This window comes from Macaca nemestrina, chromosome 17 (genome assembly GCF_043159975.1).
Source record: "Macaca nemestrina isolate mMacNem1 chromosome 17, mMacNem.hap1, whole genome shotgun sequence".
NCBI lineage: Eukaryota > Metazoa > Chordata > Mammalia > Primates > Cercopithecidae > Macaca > Macaca nemestrina.
In genome coordinates, this window is record NC_092141.1 from 87,536,931 (window position 1) to 87,553,461 (window position 16,531).

The window sequence follows — 16,531 nt, forward strand, 5'->3', positions numbered from 1 at the left end:
TTGCTTGCAGCCCGGTGACACCTTTCTGCTTACGCTTGGTGGGGTGAGCTTTGGAGCCCGAGTGAGCCTTGGAGCCTGTCCTCCACCCCTGCTACCTTGGAGGAGGCACCCAACAAATGCTACCCACTCAAGTGGAGAGCCATTCCCTGGTGGGCTTCCGAGGACACGGCTGGACGCCCACCTGTTGGTGACGTGGTTGCTCAGGTGCTGCTTGAACATGAAGCCCCAGCGCCGGATCATGCTGAGCAGGGCCTGCTTGAAGGGGCGACAGTCACACTGCAGCCAGCCGTGGAACACCTTGGTGTTCTCGCACTCGGACACCTCCTCGTACAGCTTCTCGTAGGAGTCGATCTGGAAAACATGGCCACCGGCGGGCGGCCTGTCATAGCCTGCAAGCCTTGGGGGGCATCAGGACGGGGCCTCAGTCCAGGTGCTTCCTGCACTGCACCTGCGCTGCTCACCTGCTGGCCACTATGGGACCAGGGTCAGCAGAGGGCAGCGTGGGGCACACGGGGGCCCTCATGCCAAGTTATTGTTCCTTCCAGCCCCAGAGTCTAGCCCCAGAACGTGCCAGTTCCCAAGAAGGGGGCATGGCACACCACACAGGCCTGCACAGGGGAGCATCAGGGGCAGTCAGGAGGCAGAGGAAGCCGGGGGAAATGGGGGCAGTAAAGAGCCTTTATTGTGGCAGAACGGGTCATGGCAGCCAGACTTCTGAAGCTGGGTAGGACAGAAGCTTCAAGAGGTGAGTCAGGTCACAGGCTCCTAAAGGACACCCCTAGCTCATCCTTCTTGGTGCTGATTTACAACCTGGGGCCTCTAACTCCTCCCGCTGCCCCAACCCTGTGCTGCAGAATGTACCCCTGGGCATGGGTCACCCTTGCCCACAGGAGCCTCTTTCTCACTGTGCGTCGGGAACAGAGCTAGAGGTTTGTGTGTTAACTGTTTTCTTATTCTCCGCATTCTTTCTGTGGCTGTTGGATAAAGTGCTCTGCAGCTGTGTCTTTTGGTCCCTGTGGGCTACAGTGCAGTTTAACTCCAATGTTTCTTTGTTGATTTTCTGTCTAGATAATCTGTCCAACGCGGAAAGTAGGGTGTTGAAATCCCTAACTGTTACTGTATTGGGGTCTCTCTCTCCCTTTAGATCTACTACTATTTGCTTTATGTATCTGGGTGATCTGGTGCTGGGTGCATAGACGTGTAGAATTGTTAAATCCTCTTGCTGAGTTGATCCTTTTACCATTATATAGTGACCTTCTTGGTCTTGTTTTACTGTTTTTGACATAAAATCTGTCTTTTTTTTTTTTTTTTTTTGAGATGGAGTCTCGCTCTGTTGCCCAGGCTGGAGTGCAGTGGCACAATCTTTGCTCACTGCAAGCTCCGCCTGCCGGGTTCACACCATTCTCCTGCCTCAGCCTCCTAAGTAGCTGGAACTACAGGCGCCTGCCACCACGCCCAGCTAATTTTTTGTATTTTCTTTTCTTTTTTTTTTTTTTTGAGACAGAGTCTCGCTCTGTCACCCAGGCTGGAGTGCAGTGGCCAGATCTCAGCTCACTGCAAGCTCTGCCTCCCGGGTTCATGCCATTCTCCTGCCTCAGCCTACCGAGCAACTGGGACTACAGGTGCCCGCCACCTCGCCCGGCTAGTTTTTTGTATTTTTTAGTAGAGACGGGGTTTCACCATGTTAGCCAGGATGGTCTCGATCTCCTGACCTCATGATCCACCCGTCTCGGCCTCCCAAAGTGCTGGGATTACAGGCTTGAGCCACCGCGCCCAGCCAATTTTTTGTATTTTCAGTAGAAACGAGGTTTCACCGTGTTAGCCAGGATGGTCTTGATCTCCTGCCCACCTTGGCCTCCCAAAGTGCTGGGATTACAGGCATGAGCCACCGCGCCCGGACGACATAAAGTCTGTCTTATCCGACGTAACTATAGTCATTCCTGCTTGTTCTTGGTTTCTGTTTGTGTGGAATCTCTTTTTCTATCCTTTTGCATTCAGTCTGTCTTTACAGGCGAAGTGAGTTTCTTGTAAGCAGCATATATTGGGGTCACCTTAATCCACTCAGACAGTCTGTATCTTTTAAGTGGAGAATTGAATCCATTTACATTTGAGGTTATTACTGACAGATGTGATTTTCTGCGTTCTTCATGCTCTGACATCTGGGGACTTGCCCAGGGACGGCCCCTCCCACACCTAGTCGATTTCGAGAGACAACAAACAATTCACTCGGGGGCGTGGTTTTATATGCAAATGAGCCAACCCAGAGCCCACGCCTCCAACCAACCATCCCCTTGATTGGGCTCTCACAGGGTTTTACCTTCTGGGCTGCTACCCACTGGCCCTCAGCTCTCATCACCCCAAAGTCAGGTACCAGACAGCCCCTACAGCCTAGAGCCTGCTGAAGTTATTCAAACTCGCCAACCCTAAGCCTGTGACCTCTGCCCATTCCTTCCCTGGAAGCCACAATAAAGGCTCTTTACTCTCCCTATTTCCCCCAGATCCCTCTGCCTCCTGACTGACCCTGATGCTCCCCCATGCAGGCCTGTGTGGTGTGCCATGTCCATTTCTTGGGAACTGTGAATAACAAAACCACCTTTCCAACGGCGGTCACCTCCTGATCTGTTTGCCTTGCCCTACTTGGTAACAAGAGAACCTGCATCTTAAAACAATTCACCCAAGTTTTAAAGCAAGCCTGGTGATCCTCTCCTGGAAAACTCTGGAAACAAGGAGGCTGGTGGGTGAGGTCCGCACGCACCTGCTGCTGGAACTGAGCCAGGGTGGGCGGTGTCTTGGGGATGGTGTCATCTGTCCGGGTCTCCAAGTCCTCCGCAGTGACTGCACACCCATATATCAGGAAATTATTCATAAACTCCTGGAGGTCGTCCGTCCAGAGGTAGGAGTACCTCTCAAAGGAATCCTGGTACTCCTCGGCTTCCTTCATGGCATTGATGACCAGGCTGGACACCTCCTCCCTCATCTCTATGAGTTCTGTGTTATCTTCCAGGTCCATCTGAAAGTGGCAGGGGAGAAGAAAAAAGGGGAGGTATGTTGCCTGGTTCATAAGTTAGGGGTTGTCCTCTCGGCCTTGAGAAGTGCCTCTCTGTTGGCGAAAGGGCTTCCAGTCTCTCATGATGACCCGCTCTGTTTCCAGCCTGGGCTGGTTCACCCCTCTTTAGGCAAAACTGGTGGTCCCCCGCTCCTGGGAGGTCACCATATTGATGCCAAACTTAGTGCACAGCACACTACAGCCCAGAACTCCTGAGCTCAAGCGATCCTCCTGCCTCAGCCTCCCAAGTAGCTGGGACCACAGGCATGTGCCACTGTGCCTGGCCCAAGCTCTCACCATGGGAAATAGGAAGCTTTACCAATTTGCAATATTCTGCCATGGGAAGATATGCCAAGTGTGACATTTGTCTGGGGAACCCCGAGATGACTCACACATTGATTCACTCATTCAATAGCTCATCCTCGCTGTGTACCACATGCTGGGATAGATACTGGGGACACAGGCAGGGAGTGTACAGCCCAGGAATGGGGTCCGACATTCATCAAAGAATCACAGACACAAAACATCTCCACCCTCTTGCTTCAGGTGAAACAGAGAGCAGGTCAGGGAATGGCCCTGAGGAAATGGCCATTGGTCTGAGAGCTGATGGATGGGTAGACAAAGAGCAAGAGAAGCAGCTTTCCTGGCAACAGCAAAGCCGGTGCAAAGGCCCTGTGGTGGGAGGAGGAAGGGAGTTAGGGGAACTAAAAGACGTCTACCATCAATGGCTAGAGCAGAGAGCAGGAGGGGCCAGTGCTAGACAGGATCTTTTTAGTTGCAAGTGACAGAAAACCCAACCTAAACTGTTGTAAGCAAAAAGAGAACATATTGGCTTATACACAGGACTGGCGAATCCTAGGTGGTGGGTGTGTTTATTAATCACATTTTTATTGTCTGTATCTTATGAAATTTTGACATCTTATTTTTTTTGAGACAGAGTTTCACTCTGTCGCCCAGGCCAGAGTGCAGTGGCCTGATCTCAGCTCACTACAACCTCTGCCTCCCAGGTTCAAGTGATTGTCCTGCCTCAGCCTCCCTAGTAGCTGGGATTACAGGCTCCCACCACCATGCCTGGCTAATTTTTTACTTTTTTTTTTAGAGATGGAGTCTTGCACTGTTGTCTAGGCTGGAGTACAGTGGCACCATCTCGGCTCACTGCAAGCTCCGCCTCCTAGGTTCATGCCATTCTCCTGCCTCAGCCTCCTGAGTAGCTGGGACTACAGGCGCCCACCACCACGCCCGGCTAATTTTTTGTACTTTTAGTACAGACGGGGTTTCACCATGTTAGCCAGGACAGTCTCCATCTCCTGACCTTGTGATCTGCCCGCCTCGGCATCCCAGTGCTGGGATTACAGGTGTGAACCACTATGCCCAGCCAATTTTTTGCATTTTTAGTAAAGGTGGGGTTTTGCCATTTTGGTCAGGCTGGTCTCCAACTCCTGACCTCAGGTGATCTACCTGCCTCAATCTCCCAAAGTGCTGGGATTACAGGTGTGAGCCAATGTGCCCGGCCCAATTTTGACATCTTAAAAAAAAACAAACAAAAAAACTTTATGGGGCCAGGAAGAGCCTGCCCTTCCCAGGGCTGGGCAATTCTTGGAGATGGCAAAGGGCTCTCAGCTGGGGGCATGCCGTCCATATGCAAACCAGCCGACCCTCAGCCACTCCCTTTACCCAACTCTCACACCAAGCCAGTATTTCCCCGCCCTAAATCACCCAGGCTCAGGTACCAGACAACTGGAGACTGCCCCTGTAGCCCAGAGCCCACCTCACAGCTGCAGAGAGGCCCCATCCGGGCCCAGATGTGCATGGGGATCTTGTCTGCGCAGGGGACCTCGTTGGTAAGGGTTAGGACAAGGAAACGCTGTGACTGAGGAGGTGAAGTCAGTGGGCCTGGGATGGAAGGGGAAGGTTGGCCCTAGGGCTGGGCTGGGCCACCCTGCATGTAAGCTGTGGATGAAAAGAAGCCACAGGGGAGAGAAGGCGGAAGCTCCTTGTGGCTGCAGGAAAGCATTTGGGGTGTGCTTCGGAATTCAGTCGCGGGCTCACCTGTGCCTGACACGTGGCTCTCGCCCCTCAGGACCCTCTTTCTGCCCAGGGTGGGGAGCGCAGTGTTCAGAGCATGAGCAGGTGCTTCAGGATTTCAGTGTGGTAACTTCCAGGCATCCCCCTGCTCCAGCCGAGATTGTCCCCCGCACTTCTTTGGATCTCCCCAGGTGGGATCCAAGTTCCACCTGGGCTGGGCTGGTGGTAGCCTGGCATGCCAGGGGCAGGCAGGGCCCACTGCCTGGGGGCTTTGCCCTCACTGGTCTCCCCTGTAGGTAGCCTGAGGCCCACATTCTGTCTCCTCCTTGTCCTGACCCCAATTCCTCTGGGCTGGCCACCCTGGTACCCATGGGAAGCATCCCTTGGGTACTCTCTGCCACCAAGCTAGGGTACCTGGGTCTCTGGGAAGTGGTCCTGGGACCCAGCAGTCTAGATGCCTGACCCTCTCATTGTCTTCCACAGCTTGGCACCACGTAAGAGTCTGCTAGACTAGCAGGCTTTTGAGGGACCCTTCTCCCGGGCAACAGGCCCTTCAGCTCTGGAATGTTCTGCCTGAACGTCCCAGGGTGTCTGCAAGACAGCCCGAGTGTGTGTGCTGGCAGAGCCCAGGGGTGGAGCAGCTCTGACTGCAGCAACCGTGGGTGCCTGAGAGCAGCCTGCTTTGGGGACAGTGGGAGGGGGCACACCCGGGACACACTGATTCTGAGGACGTGTGCTAACCTAGCGTCTGTGTAACTGGGGCAGATTCTATTCTCAACTCTGGAACAGCTTGCTGCCTGCACTTGTGCCTAAAATCACAGCCATCTTCTCAGCATGGAAACCTCCTCCCGCCCTCCCAGAAACCGCTCACACGCCCACTCCTCTCGGGAGCTGCCCTTGACCTTCTCAGGTCGTTAGCTGTTCCCTCGTGTCCTCACTTCACCTCGGTACATGCATGCCTCCCCCCTACACATGTAAATATGCACACGGGCACATATGCATCCAAGCACACACGTACACACACAAGCACACGCGTACACACACAAGCACACGCACATCCCCCCCTCCCGGACAGGACAGCTCATCTCGCTGTAAATATTGGTTATAACAAATCATACATGTCCATTATTTTACAATTCAAGCAATGCAGAAATGCATGAGAGAAAAAGCCTGCGGCCACACCCCTCCCCCCTCCCTCCTTCCTCCCATCCTGGTGAGCACTCACCCAGATTTTTGCTTGTTTAAGCAAATGAAACCATATTCTAAACATTGTTCCGTAATTTGATAAACATTCTAATAACCTGCCTGTCACAACACCTTTCCATCCCTGGCTCGCTGGGACAACTCACAGAATCTGTGTTTGGGCCAGAACTGGTCAAGCCACTCCCCTCTTCCACAAACACGTAGGTCATTTAAGTTTTTTCTGATTTTTTTTTTTTTTTACTGCTATACAAATAGATGCTTCAACAAACACACCACCTCCAAGCTCCCTTAAGCGGGAGCTAAATTTCCCATGACTTTTGTCCTTCCTCCCCCAGAGCCTGGCCAGGTCTGTGTGTGTCTTGTTTGATGCGTTTAGAAGAGATGATTTCGGAAGGCAGTGGAAGGCGCATTTGTAAAATTGCCTGAGTACTGGGAGAATCAGTGTTTACATTACAGGACTGAGACTGGGCACGGTAGCTCACACCTGTAATCCCAGCACTTTGGGGTGCCTAGGCAGGTGGATCGCTTGAGTTCAGAAGTTTAGGCAGGGTGCAGTGGCTCACCCCTGTAATCCCAGCACTTTGGGAGGCCGAGGCAGGCAGATCACGAGGTCAGGAGATTGAGACCATCCTGGCAAAACCATGGTGAAACCCTGTCTCTACTAAATATACAAAAAAATAAATAAATAAATAAAATTAGCCAGGTGTGGTGGCATGCACCTGTAGTCTCAGCACTTTGGGAGATTGAGGCAGGAGAATTGCTTGAACCCAGGAGGCAGAGGTTGCAGTCAGCTGAGACTGTGCTACTGTACTCCAGCCTGGGTGACAGAGCAAGACTCTGTCTCAAAAAAACAAAAAAATAAAAAAATAAAGAAGTTTAAGACCACCCTGGGCAACATGGCAAAACCCCATCTCTACAAAAAATACATCATCAAGCTGGGCTTGGTGACGCGTGCTTGTAGTCCCAGCTACTTGGGGGACTGAGGCGGGAGAATCAATTGAGCCCGGAAGGCAGAGGGTGCAGTGAGCCAAGATTGCACCATTGCACTCTAGCCTGGGTGACAGAGTGAGACCCTGTCTCAAAAAAATTACAGGACTGAGTGAACAGTCAGGAAGTTGGGAGAGGTTACCCTCTTGGCATCATGTTGGGGGGTCGGAGGAATGATGAGGGAATGAAACCCAGGCAGGTTGACTGAGAAGAAGCCACTTTGGGCAGAAGGACAGATGTGGGAGTGGGGAGAGAAGTGGCCATGTCGTCCTAGAGGTCACACGATGTCATTTAAAAGGTAAACAGCCCGGCCTTGTCGAGTTAGGGCGGCAACACCAAATGGGGAAAGCAATGGATGGCCCCAGGTATGGCCAGAAGAGGCCAGGACTGACCTTGTAGTTCATCCTGCCCTTGGCCAACCGAGGGATGAGCCTGGCTACGTTGTAGATGTCGTTGACCAGGCCCTCGATCAGCGCCAGGAAGCCATGCTCCGAACCCACCTCCAGGGACGGGCGGAAGGTCAGCCCATCCTCGTCCAGCTCCATGCGGATCTCAAACAGGGGAGCGATGCTCTCCTGAAACAGGGGCAGGGTTGGCAGTGGTCAACACGTCTGTCCTCCATCGGACGATTCTCAGTGCCCTGATCGTCCGCTCTGCACCATCAATGTGCCACTGCCTTCCAGTAGCCTGGGAAGCTTCTGAGAGCTCATGTCTCAGCGCACTCTGCTCCTTGAGCAATCGCTACGGAGACAAATATGCACAGCCACAAGGCCAAAAGCAGGCAGGTGCAGGTTGGGGCAAGGGAAGGGGCAGGATCAGGTAGACCTCAGACCTCAGTTCAAAGCCTGCACCTGCTACTTGCCAGCTGTGAGGCCTTGGGGAGTCACTTAACTCCCAGCTTCCCCAAATATATAAAATGAGGCTAAACATTTTATAGAATGGAGACATTGTCGACCGGGTGCAGTGGCTCACGCCTGTAATCCCAGCACTTTGGGAGGCCGAGGTGGGTGGATCACCTGAAGTCAGGAGTTTGAGACCAGCCTGGCCGACATGACAAAACCCCGTCTCTACTAAAAATACAAAAAAAAAAAAAAAAAAAATTAGCCCGGCCTGGTGGTGGGTGCCTGTAACCCCAGCTACTCGGGAGGCGGAGGTAGGAGAATCGCTTGAACCCAGGAGGCAGAGGTTGCAACGAGCCGAGATCACGCCATTACACTCTAGCCTGGGTGACAAGAGCAAAACGCTGCCTCAAAAAAAAAAAAAAAAAAAAAAAAAAAAAAAAAAAAAAATGGAGACATTGTTTCCATTGTTCTGGGTTACTGCAGGGACTAAATGAATCACTAACACACAAAGCAGGTACTGCAGGGGCTGGCCAAGCCTGCCTGTCCCCTCTCCCTGGGAAGTCCCGTTTACAGAGCTCTAGAGGCCCCTGGGAGGCTGCAGGGCTGCAGGTGCTGGTCTGGTTTACAGTGATGGGATTGAGGTCAACCCTAGTGCTTCTCCTGCCAAACCAACGATTCTCCAGATGTGGGCCAGGATCCACCAGGCTGTGAGATCACACTGTGGCCACTGATCTGTCCCCGAGAGAGTCCCCATTGGACCTGTGGGTGGTGGGCTTTTGAGCCCCCCAATTTGTCTATGAGCAGGAGGGGCTGTATCAGTATCTGAGTGAGGTGCTAATTGGGACAAACGGTCAATTGTCATGGACTTGGGTGATCAGACTTTTCTAAAGACTCAGGTCGGCTCCTGCCCCCAGATGGTAGGAGGACCCCTTGGAACTCTTTGAGGAGGACAACTTGCTACCAGGACTTCTTTATGGTTTTCACTGAGACGCTTTCACTGGGACAGTTGTAGAGATGATTACTTTCATCAACTGAATTTTGGGTCTGTAACTGGTTACCAGCTGGCCTCTGAGACCCATGTGCCAGGCTCCAACACCATCCACCCTCCCTGGCCGGTACGAGGCATGCCACTGCCGCGTTCCTTCGCTGTTGGTGGCCTGGAGGAGTCTTTGATCTTGGCCTCCTGGTGGTACTCAAAATCATTTAGAAGCCATCACAACAAAAAAGACAGGATCTGGCGTGGTGGCTCCTGCCTGTAATCCCAGCACTTTGGGAGGCCGGGGTTGGTGGATTATGAGGTAAGGAGTTCAAGACCAGCCTGGCTAAGATGGTGAAACCTCGTCTCTACTAAAAATACAAAAATTAGCCGGGCATGGTGGCAGGTGCCTATAAGCCCAGCTACTTGGGAGGCTGAGGCAGAGAATTGCTTGAACCCAGGAGGTGGAGGTTGCAGTGAGCTGAGATCGCTCGACTGCACTCCAGCCTGGATAACAGAGGACTGTGTCTCTTAAAAAAAAAAAAAAAAAGAAAAAAAAAGAAAAAAAAAAGAAAAAAAAAAGAAAAAAAAAAAAAAGAAAAAAGAAAAAAAAAAGACGACACAGGTAGGAAAGGGGCCATTGCCATGAAGAGAATGCCTCCATGGGATTAACCAGCACAACCTCTTTGCTGCCTGGTTTACCTTCTCCTCAGCAGTCTAGAATTGAGTAGGTGAATGGCTGTTGCTGCTGACAGGAGACCCTCCCCCCAATCCACATGAGTCGGGGGCAGTGGTGTCCACTTTCCCTCACCTGGCAGTGAGGTAGGACCATCCTCTTAGGTCTCCTGAGGTTTTCTGCAGCCAACTTAAGTTATGGCAGATTTAAGGCGACCAGTGGTCCTGAGTGCCTGGGACTGAGGGGATTCTGAGATGCAGGACTTCCAGGTTTAAAACCAGGTCAAGTGGATCACCTGAGGTATATTTTAATAAGTCTATAAAATGATAGCCTGTTCTTTCATCAGGAAATTAGAAACTATAGATTCTAACATATAAGAATACATATACATATATATATATTACCTTATGTTTATAACTTACATCTGTAACCATGTTGTCCATCAGGAAATTCAGAGATTTGCGAATGAACTGGTCAAATTCGTCTAAGACCATGTCGTCAATGTAGATGACATAATCCTTCCAGGGCAGACTCAGTGTGTCTGCCCTGAACAGTTCTGCGTTTTCCTGCAAACAGAAGCACACAGTTGGGCCTCGCTTCACTGGGTGTGTCTGCTCTTCGATCACACTGTTTAGTGCCTCTCTGGACCACCCGTTCATGTTCACACGCCGGACACACGGGGCTGCTTTGAGCATCCTGCAGGTGCTGGCCTCCTTCCTACACAAGGCTTTGCACGGCTGCTCCCTCACTTTCTTGCTGGATCTGGCCTCCAATCTTTTTGATTTCAGCTCAAATGTCCCTTCCTCCCAAAGGAATACCTCCATCTCTAGTTGGGTTTCCTCTAGCAACCTGTTATTTATGCTCACCATGGCTCAGAGGGCCACTCAGAATTATTTTATTTACCCATCTTTGTCTTTGGTCTGCATGCCCTTTTGATGCCCAAATTCATGAGGCCAAAGGTTGACCATCCCCTCCAACACTGTACCCCAGCACTCAGCAGTATGCCTGGCACAGAGCAGGGGTTGGTGGGTGGGTGGTTGGTTGTATGGGTGGATTAGTGGGTGGGGTGGGTTGATGAGTCAGGTGGGTGGATGGACAGATGGATGGATGGGGTTCGTAGATGGGTGAGTGGGTGAGTGGGTGGGTGGGTGGGTATGTGAATGGATGGGTGGATGGGTGAGTGGGTGGATGGGTGACTGGGTGGGTGGGTGAGTGGGTGGATGGGTGAGTGGGTGGGTGGATGGGTGGGTGAGTGAGTAGGGTAGGTGAACGGACAGATGAATGGGGTGGGTAGGTGTGTGAGTCCATAGATGGATGAATGGGATGCATAGATATGTGAGTAGATGGACAGATGGATGGATGCATGGATGGGTGGATGGATGGGCGGACAGATGAATGCCGTGGGTAGATGTGTGAGTAGATGGATGAGTGGATGGGTGGGTGGATAAGTGGGGTGGGTTGGTGGGTGAGTGGCTGGCTGGGTGGGTGGGGTGGGTGGATGAGTGGAGAGATTAAGGGGGTGGATAGATGTGTGAGTGGATGGATGGATGGATGGATGGATGGATGGATCTCTAGGATACTAAGTGCTATAGGGAAACTCAAAGATTAATTCCCTCAGTCTATGCCCTCAGGCAGGTCTATTCTAATAAGGGAGAGAAGACTTGGGCTCAAATAACTTCAGCATAAGATAAAAAGAAATGGCTCTAATGACTGTCATGAGAGTAAACATATGTGGCGACAAAGTCGTGCACAAGAGGCAATGCCGTCTCATCCCAGTTGGGGAACAGGAGAGGCTGGTTTGCTGGCTTCTGCCCCTCTTAGGCTCCTGTCCCTGGTGCTTGGCCTCAGCCTCAGCCCAGTCCTGCCTCCTCACCTGCCCTCTTGCTATGCGCCTGCCCTCTGAACCTTTCCTAATCCTAAGTCAAGTTTCTCTCCTATGCTCTGTTTCCAACCATTCTGAGAGAGTTAAGAAGCTAATCAGTTAACTCTTCCAAGTAACATTTTTGCAGTTTAGCATTTTAATTTACAGGGAGCTTCTGGCACCATGGCAGGGAGGGGAGGGATGGGAAATGGGAATGAGGCAAAACCGATTCTGGTTAGGTCAAGTCACTTCCTGGAGTGATGATCTTTAGAGCAATGATGTGACAACAGGAACAGCCAATAATGGCCCATCCCCTGGGTGGGGCCTGCTGGTCTGTCTGGATGGGATGACTCATTATTAAAGTCCACACTACTGATTTGCACCATCCACTGGAAACCCCCCAAAAAACTGCTCTAAAATACTTTTTTTCTGAGATGGAGTCTCACTCTTTTCGCCCAGGCTGGAGTGCAGTGGTGCAATCTTGGTTCACTGCAACCTCTGCCTCCCAGGTTCAAGCAATTATCCTGCCTCAGCCTCCCAAGTAGCTTGGATTACAGGTGCCTGCCACTATACTTGGCTAATTTTTGTATTTTTAGTAGAGACGTGGTTTCTCCATGTTGGCCAGGCTGGTCTCAAACTCCTGACCTCAAGTGATTCACCCACCTCAGCCTCCCAAAGTGTTGGGATTACTGACGTCAGCCACTATGCCCAGCCATATTTTAAGCTCAAGGCAGAATATTCTCTTTTATAGGCCAATGCAAAGATCCACCTTTCACATTCTCCTCAGAGACAAACAAAAATGCAAGCTGGATGAAATAACTGCCAAGTGAGGAGAGCATGAAAACCCCTACAATGTCAGGACTCCAGACGGAGCACCCAGGAATGCCAGTCTACTGTTTTGCATTCGCCCACTGAATGTGCCAACTATGAGGGCTCCCAAGAGGCTGGCAGGGACACAGAGTCATGCACTGTTGGGACTATTGGCAAGAAGGAACAGCCGGCAACCTAGGTAGCAAAACAGACACGCATTATCACATTCTATCCACTCACACGTGCGGGTAGTGATACATCCTGTGCACACTGGAATGGTGCTCGCTCTTCCCCGGTTACTGTTCCCTGCCCACACCACCCATGGATGGGAAATCCCTGGGGGATACCGATAAACACACGGTACCCGCCCTCAGCAGCTCATCCTGGGAAGACAAGATTTGTTGACCTAGTATGAAGATGTCACTTGGCCATACCCACATTGTGCAGGGTGAGGGCTCTGGTGCCCTTAGCGGAGGGCAGGCCCATCACAAGAGGAACCAGGCTTGGAAGTAGACAGTGAGGGTGCTCTGCTACTTAAAGATAAGGCTCGCTTGGATTCAAGATCATAGATTTTTTTTCTTTTTTTTCTTTTTTTTGAGATGGAGTCTCACTCTTTCACCCAGGCTGGGGTGCAGAGGTGCGATCTTGGTTCACTGCCACCTCTGCCTCCCAGGGTCAAGCGATTCTCCTGCCTCAGCCTCCCGAGTAGCTGGGATTACAGGCATGTGCCACCACGCCCGGCTAATTTTTGTATTTGTAGTAGAGGCGGGCTTTTGCCATGTTACCCAGCCTGGTCTCAAACTCCTGACATCAGGTGATCTGCCCGATTCGGCCTCCCGAAGTGCTGGGATTACAGGTGAGAGCCACTGCATCCAGCCAGATCACGGACTTCAGTGACCACTAAAAATGTGTCACTAATCATTTTTATGAAATCTCCAGCTCTGCCTTTACTCTCTCCTCCCTGCTAAAAGCAAGTGGGTTCTTAAAAAACCTCCTGGGTGTTTCCTTACTGCAACCATGGCTTGGATCTTCACACCAGCATCCCTGACTGCTGTGTAACGCTTGCTGAGGTTGGCAATTCTTCCATCCAGGTCTAACAGGGCCTCTTTCTTATTGTCCTTTCTTTCGAACAGCAGGTTGGCCGACCAGTCCTGGAAGGAAAGCACAGGAGAAAAGCCGTTCTGGAGAAACCACTTTCGGTTGCACTCTTTTGCTGCATTGCTTTTGGTGTATTTCCTCACTGCTACCTAATCTTGGATTGGAGTCTATTTCTCCATGATCCATGCCCATTAGGGGCCACTAAGGACCTGTGCCTCATTGACTGTTGACCAGAGAGCCTTAAATAATTTAGCTCAAAACCAAAACCAGGGCCTAGGGGAACCAGAGAGAGACCACTGAGATGTTTCACTCAACTGGGCCAGAATGGGGTCACTCTCAGGAAAGGAGCATCTAATTCATCTAATTCTCTTTTTCGGAAGGACCTGAGGGTCAAGGAAAGTGCGGTCAATGCTGGGTGGATCGTCCACAGCTGCAAATGGAGGGCCAAGTGGGAGTAAGTCCCTTTTGTGGGGGCCACTGACCTGCCGACAGAGGTGGGAAAGGGTAGAGAGTAGGGTCAGGACCCTGGCTCCCCTGCAAGTAGGAGTTCTACCACAAGGGTGGTGGCCACTTGGCCGGGCGCAGCAGCTCACGCCTGTAATCCCAGCACTTTGGGAGGCCGAGGCAGGAGGATCACGAGGTCAGGAGATCGAGACCATCCTGGCTACCACGGTGAAACCCCGTCTCTACTAAAAATACAAAAAATTAGCCAGGCGTGGTGGCGGGCGCCTGTAGTCCCAGCTACTTGTGAGGCTGAGGCAGGAGAATGGCGTGAGCCTGGGAGGCAGAGCTTGCAGTGAGCCAAGATCACGCCACTGCACTCCAGCCTGGGTGACAGAGACTCTGTCTCAAAAAAAAAAAAAAAAAAAAAAAAAAGGTGGTGGCCACCTGTAATTATGATTTGGACTTTACTGTTATCTGTCATTAGATTTTGTTTTCCCGGCCGGGCGCGGTGGCTCAAGCCTGTAATCCCAGCACTTTGGGAGGCCGAGGCGGGTGGATCACGAGGTCAGGAGATCGAGACTATCCTGGCTAACATGGTGAAACCCCGTCTCTACTAAAAATACAAAAAACTAGCCGGGCGTGGTGGCGGGCGCCTGTAGTCCCAGCTACTCGGGAGGCTGAGGCGGGAGAATGGCGTGAACCCGGGAGGCGGAGCTTGCAGTGAGCCGAGATCACGCCACTGCACTCCAGCCTGGGAGACACAGCGAGACTCCGTCTCAAAAAAAAAAAAAAAAAAAAAGATTTTGTTTTCCCTATACATCTGCATTACAGTGATACATATATGGTAACAAAACACCTAATAAAAGTTTTTGACAAAAAAAAAAAAAAAAAAAAGGTCTTTGACCCATGTCTCCCTATCCTCCATCCCATCTCCCAGCTGGAAACATGAGGGAACCTCAGCTTTCCTTCTTCTCACGGCTGCCTCTGTCACTCTGATCATTTACAGACTCTACATCGATTCAGCCATTTCTCAACTGTTTCTGTGACTCCGAACAATGAAGACTAGATTACCCACCTCCCTCCTCTGTCCAGTATTTGCTATTTATGTGACTACTTTTAGTTTTTCTACTGACGCTTTTGTGTGAACATAAATGATATGATTAAGCCTCTGTGTTTACCTTGTTAGAAGGATTTCCGTTTTTTCATTAGCAGTTTTATTGCTTCATGGTCAGAAAAAACACGTATTGTGTATGTTTTAAGTCGGCTTGGATTACTATAACCAAAATACCATATCCTAGGGGGCTTAAGCAACAGACATTTCTCTCAGGTTTGGAGGTTAGAAGTCTGAGATCAAGGTGCTGGCATGTTTGGTTCCAGCTGAGGGCTCTCTTCCTGGTGTGCAGATGGCGACGGCCGCCTTCTTGCTGTGTCCTCACACGGCGGAGGGGCAGAGTGAGTTCTCTCGTGCCTGTTGCTATAAGGGCACAATCGCCTTCATGATGTCTCTATTCTCATGTTCTAACCGCTTCCCCAGGGCCATGTCTCCAAGACCCACCACAGTGGGATTAGGGCTTCCACAGAGGAATGTTTGGGAGTCACAAACGTGCAGTCCATGGCAGTAGAATAACGCTGTGTTAGGCTTCCCATTACATTTTCATTCTGCCCATTTTTCAGTTCTTCTAATAGATTTTGCCTTTTTTTTTTTTTTTTTTGAGACGGAGTCTCGCTCTGTCGCCCAGGCTGGAGTGCAGTGGTGCGATCTCGGCTCACTGCAAGCTCCGCCTCCCGGGTTCACGCCATTCTCCTGCCTCAGCCTCCCGAGTAGCTGGGACTACAGGCGCCCACAACTGCGCCCGGCTAATTTTTTTTTGTATTTTTAGTAGAGACGGGGTTTCACCGTGGTCTCGATCTCCTGACCTTGTGATCCGCCCGCCTCGGCCTCCCAAAGTGCTGGGATTACAGGCGTGAGCCACCGCGCCCGGCCAATTTTGCCTTTATTTATATACACACACACACACACATATATATATATATATATATTTTTTTTTTTTTTTTTTTTTTGAGACGGAGTCTCGCTCTGTTGCCCAGGCTGGAGTGCAATGGCTGGATCTCAGCTCACTGCAAGCTCCGCCTCCCGGGTTCACGCCATTCTCCTGCCTCAGCCTCCCGAGTAGCTGGGACTACAGGCGCCCGCCACCTTGCCCGGCTAGTTTTTTGTATTTTTTAGTAGGGACGGGGTTTCACCGGGTTAGCCAGGATGGTCTTGATCTCCTGACCTCGTGATCCGCCCGTCTTGGCCTCCCAAAGTGCTGGGATTACAGGCTTGAGCCACCACGCCCGGCCTAGATATATTAACCATACTCTCATTGGGAACACAATATTTTAGGACAACTATAACTTTTATATAAATTTTACTTGATCATATATGTTTAGCTAACTATGTATTTTTGCCCTGAGTTGCTCTTTGCTGATTAATATTTTGTTGTATATGTGTATGTATGTATGCAAGGATCTATATATGTCTGTGAATAAGACTGTCATTTGAAATTGCTTTTTTCTTTCT

The 16,531-nt window shown here is 51.0% G+C and overlaps 1 protein-coding gene across 1 annotated transcript in view; it reads right to left on the bottom strand.

Moving 5' to 3' along the window:
* LOC105469383 (dynein axonemal heavy chain 17) overlaps nucleotides 1–16,531 on the bottom strand; it is a 152,411-nt gene that overhangs the window by 109,936 nt on the left and 25,944 nt on the right. The window contains exons 17-21 of the mRNA XM_071081739.1: nucleotides 13,437–13,577; nucleotides 10,178–10,321; nucleotides 7,654–7,836; nucleotides 2,756–3,010; nucleotides 182–351 (exon numbers count right to left, since the gene is read on the bottom strand). Coding sequence (XP_070937840.1) covers nucleotides 182–351; nucleotides 2,756–3,010; nucleotides 7,654–7,836; nucleotides 10,178–10,321; nucleotides 13,437–13,577 — 893 coding nt within the window. The remainder of the gene's footprint in view (nucleotides 1–181; nucleotides 352–2,755; nucleotides 3,011–7,653; nucleotides 7,837–10,177; nucleotides 10,322–13,436; nucleotides 13,578–16,531) is intronic.